Below are 11625 nucleotides of genomic sequence, written 5' to 3' on the forward strand. Positions count from 1 at the left end.
TGCCTCTTCACATCCCGCAGACGTCATCCGAACTGCATCACTTTTCCAGGACGACGGATTGTCGTTATTTAAATGTACACCAGAGGTCTCTTGACATCGAAGCGTCGCTGCGGGTGGTAACAAGATAACCGCATGAAAGATCTAATGGGCGGTTTTTCGGAGGAGGACAGTCTCTCCTCTGCATGCCGGCCTCTGCAATAACAACACTTGGCCAGAGGCAGCTTTACCGAAGAGGAATATAATTTTGATTGAAAGCGAGTGCTGCTACAAATTCATTTCAGATGAGAAGCTAGCTGAAGTTGTCAATTGTAAGTGACAGCTGGGAGTTGTTGGAATCTCCCAGTTGTTTCATCACCCTAAAAGTTTTAAATCAGGACTTCCAGGAGCTGTGAAATAGCTTCCTCCCGTCAGCGTGTGAAGCTAACATTAGCTCAGGCAGCTACAGTGCACAGCTGTCAACTACATGTTGTCAGCCAAAATCAAAAGCTTGTCAGATGTAGCAGCAGTTTGTCATTACCACGCACAGGCAGGAGTGCAGCTATAATGCAGCGTTTGACTGACATGAGATTAGACTCGCTCTGATTAGTCTATAAAAGGAGATCTCAACAACAGCCACTGTGGTGTTTTCATCAGATCCACGTGGAAATATATGTTTAATAGGCTCGGTTTAAATTCATCTTGTTAAAAAGTGTGTGTGGACTACAAGTACAGAGCTGTAGTTATGGGAAATATCTGCGATCGCATATTTTTACTCAACTCGTTCAGCCCTTTGAAAATTGCAGCCAAGTGAACAACAGGATGCCTCCATCACAATGAATTCTTCTAATTTCTTGGCATTGCGGATGAAGTGGCTCTGACTGATGCTAAGTGCTATCTGCAACAGTGCAGAGTAGCTCTTGAGCAGCAGCAGGAAAAAAGGTCATTTTGGTGAAAATGTTTAATCCACCATTGATTCCTCTTGGCTTTAGAAAACAGTATAAAGACATAACAAGGGTGCCTCCGCAGCAAACGGCCTCAAAGATGCCCAGCAGGAGCTGATATTTGGAGAAGCATCAGTTCCTCTCACAACGTGTTATTCCACACGCATCGTGTGCATTACGAAGCAACATAGAAAGTAAGGGATGAACATTACACAGAGATAAAAAAAATAAAAATAAAAATGCATTTAATGCGTTTGCTGGTGAGCCACCCTGGAGGCCATTTGACAAATCACGGCACGCATCTCCAGAGAGGAAGCTGCAAGGAACGCCAAACACCATCACAGGACGGCCTGCTCAGGTGGTTTACTCCTACAGATTCAGACAAAAGATCACACCTGTCACGACACCTTAGCGTTCATGTACTCCACTTCTAACCTAGTTTGCATTAACTGCAGCCAACAGTAATGAGGGGAAACTCAGCAGAGAGGAAAACCGGGGCAGAAAAAAGGACGTTGAATAGCATGTCCGCTTCGACAACATCGTGTGTGTGCGCGTGGTACTAAACTAGAAAAAGCAGCAAGGGGCAAAGCCAAGTGTGTGACATTAGACATAATTCAGAATAAGGGCCAAGTGTCCAGCCAAGCGGACAGACGAGGCCCTCATGCTCAGACTGTGCCAGGGGTAAATATTCACTATGACATTTGTGCTGTTTGCGATTTCCATCGGCTGAATTGTAGCCGACTGACATTTTCATCCGAGTCACACTGGCCGTGATTTCTGCATTCCAAAAATCGGAAATATCATATATCCAGCGTTTGCACACACTGAGTGAAACCACCTAACGACGGATGATGTAAGATGTTCATGATGTTCTAGCGATGCAAATAACGGCCTCATCGGGGGATTGAACACGTCTGACAGCGTCTCGCTCCCACAGTTTCCTGATCTGTGCTTTACACCGTATATTTCCTTTCCTTTTTTTTTTCTTTTTCTTTATTGTTATTTCATTGAACTTGTATTGAGATATTTCACTTCACCGGTTATGCGTCGGTTTGGACGCAACTATCAATCTGCACCCCGCTGGACATCGTACAATTTGATCAAGCTCGGGTCAGTATACCTTTTTGAAGGTCAGCGTTTCACATAGACATCACTGATTTAACATGAAGCCGCCACAGGTGCTGCTCTCTTGTATTCTGCACACTGATCGGACTACAGCAGCTTTACTGGAGAACAAGGATGCACTGTTGGCCAGCAGCTTCTGTTTTTTGCTTATGTTTGCTGTGGTCTTGTCTTTCTATTTCTTCAGCATTTATATATTTTTAATGCATCTGTATTGCGAGAGTGGCGGTATGTTTTGAGATGATTATCTTATAGTTTTTAATTTTAGTTTAAATCCACAAACAGCTGCCAGATGACATGAATCACTTAAGTTTAATACTTTTCTGGTCTGTGCTCAAAATGATCCCACACACTTATCTCTCATTTAAAACCACTAATTTGCTGGCTGCGGTCCATGATCCCGAGTCTACACTCTTTCTGTAAGGCACACCGGCCGTGTTCCACGAGCGACTGTACATTTCTTCAGCGCAGTTATAAAAAGGCTTTTAAATAAGTTATAATACACAAAGAAGGGAAATGTTCCTGTCCATTTTACCGCTGTAGCCTTCCAGTTTCAAGAATATATTTATACTTTTTAAATTGTACTTCAGTATTTTACCAATGATAGTATGGCTGGCGAATAGAGCAGAATTACTCTCTGAAGGTGTCTCTATTTTTTTGTCCACCTGCATGTGCTATCTCTCACAAAGTAATTAAACCTCACGAGCGAGGGGAATGAAGAAGCACGAACCCATTATGTGGCGGCCTAAAAGCAAGCTTGGTTAATTTTTCAGAGGAATTTCCACTAATGTATTCAGAGCCTGGGAAACATGACAAAATAAAAAAGCTCACATTGGCAGCAAGAAGACAAGTGTATATTTAAAGTGTGCTCGGCCAAAGGCTTTCATAATCATTGTTATCTGCACAGGGAATGTCATTCATCATCACTGCAAGGTGTAAGAAAGCGCCTTGTTATGATGGATGCGTGGACATACTTAAAGAAATTGGAGCTTGAGTGGGGGTATATGTTGAAGAAAAATGCATTCTTACCACTAAAAGCATTTCCTAGAGTTCCTCAAAATATTTCTAAACCCAGTGGGTAAAGGAGCTGCTCGATTCTTAGACAGTGAAGATAACGACGACGGTACCCGATACAGAACGAGCAACATCAGCAGAAAGATGACACCGCTGTTTTTGGCTTAAATGAAAAACTTTGTGAATCTGAACGATCTAATTGTTATGAAACAAAGTCTTTGAAATTTAACTTTTCGTGTGTTGTCTTTTCTCCGTTGTCTCTCACTCGCTTCCACTGGGTCTACTCTCCTTACTGCCGGTTTCTGCTGCTCTGAATCATGTGGTTTATAACACTGCGTTGTTAATTGTTGAAGGGGAAAGGAGGAGCGCGTGTTTTGATGCAGCTGAAATGAAATGAAATTCAAATTTTCAAATGAAAATTCTGCAGAATCTTCATGATTTCAAAATGGGATCGCATAAAGGTCGGATTTGAAATTGTGTTTTTAACAATTGTGCAGCCCTACTGGTTGATTTGTCCTTTTTAAACAAAATCCTTGAGAAAAAGAACAGTTTTCTGGGTCGTACTATAAATCGAAGTTAGGAGGTACTTGTTTGAAGGGGTCACTGAGGCAGAATAGCTCCAAAGGAAATCGTTCACATTGCAGATATGCAGATACCCAACTTGAAATTGCAACCGAGATTCGGAAAGAAAGCAGTAAGCAGAAAATGTTACTTAAAGATGCCATTACCAGCACAACATGGAGACACACGGTTTTGTTTGCAAGAAGCAATTCAAGTTTGGAAAGTTATTAAGATTTCTAATTAATCTGATCAAGCCTGAGGATGCAATTTCATTCAAAGACTCTCTGCCTCTTCATTAGGTGATTCCTGTTTCAGATGGATTTATTTAGGGCAACACAAATTTATATTTGGACCTAACTTTAAATTTGATTTCACTTGAACAAAACGCTCATTCCGCCCCATCTCCACTTAGTACAAGCTGTGAGTCATCGCATATTGCTCGATGATTTCAGCACCCTTTAGGGAACAGTTAGACAGTGTATATTGATTGAGCTGGGCTGGATATACGCTAAAACAAACAGATATCTTGTCCTACAGATCAAATTCTTCACCAACTCTGGCAGCATTAACAAATGCAACTGAGACTGGGCCCAAAACACAGGCACAAGATAATTAGTCACACCAGGCTTGGAGTAGGAAGGGCAGGGAAGCAATCTGACTGAAGGATGTATCGATCCTCCAGAGAGGGAGGGGCACCCAGTCAGGAGTCATGATCAATCTTGCGAGCCAACTCTCTCAATCTGTGATGGGACCTGTGTGTGTTTGTGTGGGGAAGAATTCTATCTGCACACTCTAAATACACATGTTTGTGTGTGTGTGTGTGTGTGTGTGTGTGTGTGTGTGTGTGTGTGTGTGTGTGTGTGTGTGTGTGTGTGTGTGTGTGTGTGTGTGTGTGTGCATGTGTGCATGTGTGCAGCCACATTAGCACTACCAACAGCTGGGTGTATGACTTGTCAGAAAGAGACAAATGTCTGTGTGAGTAAAAGACTCCCAGGGGTTAGGGAAGGGGGTTTGGCAGTACCACAACATCGGAAGCCTTTATCGTGGAGTTAAAAGCCATCCCTGAGCCGCAGATTCTCCTCATCAAACCCCGGCGCACCAAACCGAGGCGCACACAGAGAGGGTTTTTAAAAACCAGCTCAGGGAGTGATCGAAAGGGTAAATCTTCCCAACTATAAACTGTTTGCATATGGGTGTTATCCATCGGCTGGTCACAGGTGGGTTTCACCTGATTACGCTGAGGCGATGCATATCGGAGGGGAGCAGCCGACCAATTGCACCGTAATTCATCTTCCTCTGATACACTGGAAAAGCAGTGGGGAACTGGAGTGGGCTGCAACAGCAGCAGTCCTCCCTTTAGCCCGGAAAGATTGGTTTAACTTCAGCGCCTCAATGTTAAAATAAGAACAAAAGACAAGATAGGATGGCGCGTTGTTTGTTCAGGGGTTGTGGGGGCCGTAATAACTCTCAACACTGGCCTCCAGGGTCGGGTGTGTGGATCAGATATCAGGCAGCATGTGAAGCTGCGGGGACTCCCACAGCAGTGGAACTGTACATGGCTAATTGACAGGCTGTTGGAGACTAAGCCGGTCCACACAGCCAGTCACTTTCACGCTCCCACTCCTCGCTCCCCACCAGAGGGAAGGCAGGTGGCTGGGGGAGACGCTTGTGTGATGTGTGTATTTGCGCGTGTGTGTGTGTGTGTGTGTGTGTGTGTGTGTGTGTGTGTGTGTGTGTGTGTGTGTGTGTGTGTGTGTGTTGGGTGGGGGGGATGTGTTGTTAAGGCGTGTGCAGACTTTGGACTTGGACCCACTGGGGAAATGGATGTCACTCTCACAGTCATCTGCACATCTGCACAACACATTTGTATGCATGCACAGACACACAGACACACATATTTTCACTGAGAATGAAAGACTTGTGCTCGAGTTTTCGCAGGACTCAGAAAATGTTAAAGGTGGGGGATACATTACTTAACAACGAGTCACACTCGTGTATCTTTCTTCAGATACATCGAGTCAAAAACCACATGTTTCACACCACATCGAGCCCGACTGACAGACTGACGGAGCAGGTCGACCCTGAACCTCGGGCCCCGGAAGAAATAATATTTGTGCATGGCTTCCACACACCAGGAAAATGTAAAACATACCTCAAAACCGAACTGAAGCCGAGACTCTGTACCAGACGTGTAGTAGTTTCCGTGACACACTCTCTCTCTCTCTCTCTCTCTCTCTCTCTCTCTCTCTCTGTGATTGCACCTCAGAGTCTGATGCTGCACAAAGCTGGAACAAACTCCAGCTTTAAGTGAACGCCCGATTCTGCGGCTCATCACTTCATTTTCCTATTTACAATCTAATTATTGTTTTACTCATCATTTCTTTCCCCCCCCCATGACCCACACAAGGGCAGTTTACTCAGAGATCAACTCACAATAAGGTCTCTCGTCTGCCATTTCTACACAATATTGATTTACATTAATGTGGCTTGATTCCAGTATGAAGGATAGGACATGTAAAAAGGAGGGGGGGGGGGATCATCTGTGGCTTACACCATTAAACATTCAATTATCTATAAAACACACAATAGAGGCTTCAGTCAGTGAAATGACAATTTGCAGGCGGCGAGCTCTTCAGCGCTGTCCCTGTTAACCCGGGTTTTTATAGATCACCTCGCACGCCACCCTATAGCTGTTTAGTTATCTCCATGAATATATGCAGAAGGGATCTGTCCTTGCTCAGAGCAAAATCTGATAATGCAGCAGCAAACACAGCTGAGGGTCAGAGCAAACCAATTCAGAGCTCTGTTTAAAAAAAAGCCAAAGGGCTCGCTGCTCATCTCTGAGACAGCACCACACAATAGATGAACAATTATTCAGCGTTAGACTGGAAGAAAAATATTAATCTATTTATTCATGGCTTGTTGAATCAGCTTTATCTTCTGTGATTAATCCAAGTCAATAATGTAATCTTTAATTATAAAGAATGGCCTTATTACCTACGTCAAATAATCATGCCGGTCCACGATGCTGGAAAGAGGAAAACAAATTTCTCTGCTCCATGATTATGTATTTTCCTGCCATAAATTAGAGCAGCCAGACAATTTTGTTCTGGCCTTGAGACTTCTATTTATCTAACTCTTTTGAACAGCGAATTCAGAGGCCAATTCACGATTTTCTGGAGAAAAAAAAAACAGCAACTCATTGCTTAAAAAAAAGGAACATTTGAGACACTCTGTTTTGACAAAAATTGCTACTCAAATGCAAATGATGAATCGAGTTTATGAAGGGCATTTCCAAAAATTATAAAATGAGTACAACAATAAAGATTCTGAGTGAAACAGGACAAAATGCAGACCAGAGGTCTTTTGCACAGAACACGGTCTGTTCATACAAAAGCGAAAATGTCCAAAAATATCACAATTATTTTTCATCATGCAATTCCCCAAGAGTCTCACATCCACGAGGCCATTACCAAAATAAAACATCTGCAGCTCCCAGAATGATCAATTGAAAGAAAAAAAAATACATTAAAAGGAGCCGATTCTGAAGGAGGGCCTCAAGAGAGGAAGAATAATGGCCGATGTGTGCAGGACTCTTTTATACGTGGGTTTGCACATGCTTGCGATTAATAGTCCATCACCTGTAATGATGGCTTTCTCGCTGCAACAAATGACCCCGCAATTTGTAGTTACAAAACACACAAACAGGAACGGAGGGGCATAGATGCATGCGACTGAGCTTCATTTGCACTCTGTTACTTTTACATTGTGGTCTCAGAGCTGCGCCCCCCCCTCCCCCTCCCCCCACACACTCCCAGTCCGTCCTCCCCATGCACTCCCAGTTGTGTTCCCCAACAGGACAAAGAGTAAGTAATTTGTCATGAGTGGAGGCAGCCAGTAGCCTGTAACAAATCTAACTGACAGCCCACGAAAATGCAGATCACATAGCTGACAGAGAGGGAACAGAAGCTTCGGGAACTTTCAACAGGATCTTAATCTGTGATGAAGTCGCCCCGTGTCCAAAGAGAGCTACAGGACGCTCCATCGACTGACACGGGACAGACATTTCCTGGATGTCAGAATTGTCTGCTAATTAATGTACTCAGGGAGGGCTGAGTGTCAACGTGTCGGAGGATATCGCCGTCAAACGTGCTACAAGCAGATTATAAACTTTTGGAGCATTGTTGCTGCTTCAGACTCAGATTTTGTCAACCCCCCCCCCCCTCTCCTCCCCCAATCCTCCCCGAGGAGCATGACATGGCATTTGCTTTTTCCTGATGCCACTACTGAGAACATTTCTTGAGAGGGGGACGCGTTCACGTCACAGGTCATTTTATATCCACATTCGAGAGTTTGCCCTGACAACAAAGAAAAATAAATACCCGGGGACACTGAGGAGCAGCGAAATGTCATTATTTCTTTGGCGTAATTTGTCCCATCAGACGTAATGTAGAGCCATCTCTGTGATAAGACGGAATCTTTAGGTCTCAGGAAGGTGAGCATATCAATGTTCAACATACCCTATTAAGACTCGACAACCGCACTTTATCATCACTAAAGCAATTGCATATTCCTATTCCTGCAGGAGAGATGGGGAAATCCATCTCCTGCAAGGACAGTGCCTTTAATAAATAGTGCACAGAACACAGGCACAAACTCTCCCTCTTTCACCTGATCCTTTCACACACACACACACACACTCACGCACGCACGCACGCACACACACACACACACACACACACACACACACACGCACACACACACACACACACACACACACACACACACACACACACACACACACACGCACGCACACTTTCCCTCTCATGGAAATTGTTTCATTCCTTTTAGTCAATCTGGCTAATGCAAAAATCATGTATGTCAGTCTTTAAATATTTAATCTTAACAGCAGCAAGATTGAAATACAACGTTGAAGAAGCATTAGTCCTTCCCTCCTGGAAGGTTCGGAGAGAGGGGAGAAGGAGAGAGAGGCAGCTGCTCTGCAATGTCAGAACGAGAGAGTGGGAGCGACAGGGGGAGACGGGAAAGAGAGGAAGAAGAGACTCGGCTATTTTCGATGACAATTTTGTTGCCGCGCACTCTCAGCTAGTGGGGTTGGAGGCAGCGTTAAAGCACAGTTTGCCTTGGAAAAGTACACAACCACATACGACAGCTCTCTGTTTTTCCTTCATCGCGAGCAGCCTTTGTTCTTTGACGTAATAGATTCTGGTACAGGCACGGCTGAAGAGAAACACTGTTGCTGCTTAGAACTTAGTGAGAAGAGATGCAGCTCCATGACTGAGCCAAAGCCATGAATCTTGCATGCAGAACTGCATCGTGGGAACCACATGGCCTTTGGAGATGAGTACAAACACAAAGAGAATTTCAATTCCTCCTGCCTTAAAGTGTTTCGTTTTGCCTTCGCGCTTACGTACTTGTGAATCCTCAGGATGTTTAATGTGAGCACATTTTAATTCAACCAAGCTTGTTGAGTGGGAAAAGTTTCGAGGAAGACGTTAAATCACAACTGAGTAATGTACGATTTTTAAGAGTGACGCGAAAGCAGAACTTTGAGAAAGTTTTACACTCACCACAGAGAAGTCGTCAGCTGAGCAGTTCTGGCCACTGAAATTGCAGCTCATGAGCATCTCATCTAACTGATGTCCCGTCCTGTTGAAGATGTCCTGCATGTCGGGGGCAGGATACATTAAATCAGTAGGTTTGTGCCCGTCCCTGTTTTTGGGGGGCAGACCCGTCAAGTTAGCCAGGTGGTAGATGTCAGCGTCGGTGAGCGCGGAGAAGCGAAAGCGGTTAATGTTGCAGATGGTCACAGCGGGGAAAACCATCTCGGGGCTCGCCTCCTCATTCAGAGCTGTGACATGAGGGTGCTCCAGGTAAGAGATGGCACACTTAGCCGCTTGGTACAGAAAGAGCGCCAGCGAAGTCAAAAAGGCAAGAGCCCAGAGAGTCTGCCGGATGCCCAGGCGACCAGAGACAAAGATGTGGTTAATCCCATGAAGGGAGCAGGAGTTAGCAAACCCGGCCAAGTCCTTGGCCGGAGGTGCGCAGCTCTCCTCGATCAGGCTCTCCTTGTCCCCATCCTGCTTGCTTTTCTGCTTCTCATCCTCCTCTGCAAATTTGATTTTGCAAACAAATTCGATAGGCATGGGGGCAGCCAGGTCTGCGTTTTGGTTTTGGTTTTGATGGCAGCTATCAGCCCCGGATCACTTCCCCCCTACTTCCTTGGCTTTTGTCCTCTGAGCAGAAAACAACTCCAGAAAGAAGAGGAAAAAGAGAGGAGAGAGTTTGTTGCTGCTGCTGTCGCTGCTGCTGTGCTGTGACTGATAGAGCTTCTGCTGCTTCTGCCTCCACGGCTCCTGGTGACTACAGCGCTGCTGCTGCTGTGCTGCTCCTGCTCTGAACGCTTGTCTCACTACTTGATCAGCTCACACAGTCTCGCTTATCAGCAGTAATACAGCTGTCAAAAAAAACGAAAAAGAAAAAAAAAAAAACACCCTTGCACACTGCATCAGACCCTCAGATGAAAATGCTGCATTTTGAGTCGGGCTAAAATAAGAACAGGGCACTTAATAATTCATGAGAAGGTAACATTGTGATTATTTCCTCCTCACTGGCGCGAGTCGCAACTTCCCCCGGTCATCCCCGTGCTTCCCGCAGACAGACCCCCTCCTGCTTAATCCACTTGTTTGGACGGTGCTTTCATTTCTTGACCTGAATAAAGTTGCTCTCAGCGGCTGTTCTGTCAAACATCTGTTTGATGTGAATCGCAGGACGTCAGCGCCTTTTAATGCCACCAACGACAACGGTCTCTGGAGAATGCCTAATTGAAACCACAATGAGGAGTGCGAGAAGTGGAATTGAGCACGAGGCGACTGCTGGCAATCAATCTTGTCTTTGCAACAAAAAAGTAAAAGACTATCGATTGAGCGAATGTGTCTGTCAGAGATTAAGAGCGGCAGCACAACAGTGTTTCCTTATCGGGAACTAATGGTAGCGTCACGAGACTCCTGCTCGAATTTGAATTAGTGAATGCATCCTGATCTGGACCCCGGTGCTGCTAGAGATGTTGAAATCAAGTATTGATCTGCCTCCGGTCCCTACCCTTTGCCGTGTGTCTTAGTGCTGTTAATGGCCCTTTTCCAAGTTGCCAAACAAAATTATGCAAATGAAAGGCAGAAAAGTGAGAGCCCTAATGCATGCTATTCCCCTTTAAATGGAATTAGTCATGCGGGTCACATCACAAGGGGCTGAGACCTCGAGAGAAAAGGAATATTTAAAAGTGAATTCAACCGCTCTAAACACGTGTGCCAAGTCAAGTCTCAGAGAGCATCGGAAATGTGAAATTATTCAAACTGGAGAAAGAATCGGGGCACAAAAGAAACCTGTTATTTATTCTAAACCTTCCGAAACATTTCTGCTGACGCGGATGACTTCTGAAACATAATGTTTGTGCTGTAAATTAGCAAAAAGTTTTGGCAAATGTGAAAGCATCGAGTCCAAATCAGATTAAATTGTGTCCTTTAGGGACAAAATAATTCTGCCTTTATGCTTTTTGTCATTGGCCTCCTTCAGACATCTGCTTTTCATACTTTTGTTTGTGCAGAATTGTCTTTTGATGGTGTGTTCTCGGGCTAGATAAACAAAGATATGTAGAATGTTACTCTTACTTGATAGAAGCTGAGAGTCCATAGTTTAGCTGTGCCTCTGGCAGGCACTGAGGTCTGCTAACCACAGTGTTTTATGTAGTCACTCCCAGAGGATGCCGGGCTTATTTACAGTCTCACAGAGGGAATGAAAGCTCACAGTCCACGCCATGACTAAATACCAAATGTGAATAAAAAAATAATAAAAAAAACACGCAGACACATCTGGCACATGAAAACCGTTCAAGGAGAGGATGGCATTATGTGTGTTTGTCAGAGCCAATTACACTCCAAACCCCCCCCCCCAGCCTGCTTTGTGTTTGATGCCCTAAAAAAAAAAAGAG

At 44.6% G+C, this 11625-nt stretch overlaps 1 protein-coding gene across 1 annotated transcript in view; it reads right to left on the reverse strand.

Moving 5' to 3' along the window:
• Nucleotides 1–10145, reverse strand: part of asic4a (acid-sensing (proton-gated) ion channel family member 4a) — a 94391-nt gene extending 84246 nt beyond the window's left edge. Inside the window, exon 1 of the mRNA XM_069698645.1 lies at nucleotides 9209–10145. Within this exon, the coding sequence (XP_069554746.1) occupies nucleotides 9209–9784 (576 nt within the window). The 5' untranslated portion in view covers nucleotides 9785–10145. The remainder of the gene's footprint in view (nucleotides 1–9208) is intronic.
• Nucleotides 10146–11625: the final 1480 nt, after the last annotated feature.

Source organism: Brachyistius frenatus, unplaced genomic scaffold (assembly GCF_029030835.1).
Source record: "Brachyistius frenatus isolate BFR_SWC_R1_liver_20210118 unplaced genomic scaffold, ASM2903083v1 Contig_27, whole genome shotgun sequence".
Taxonomy (NCBI): domain Eukaryota; kingdom Metazoa; phylum Chordata; class Actinopteri; family Embiotocidae; genus Brachyistius; species Brachyistius frenatus.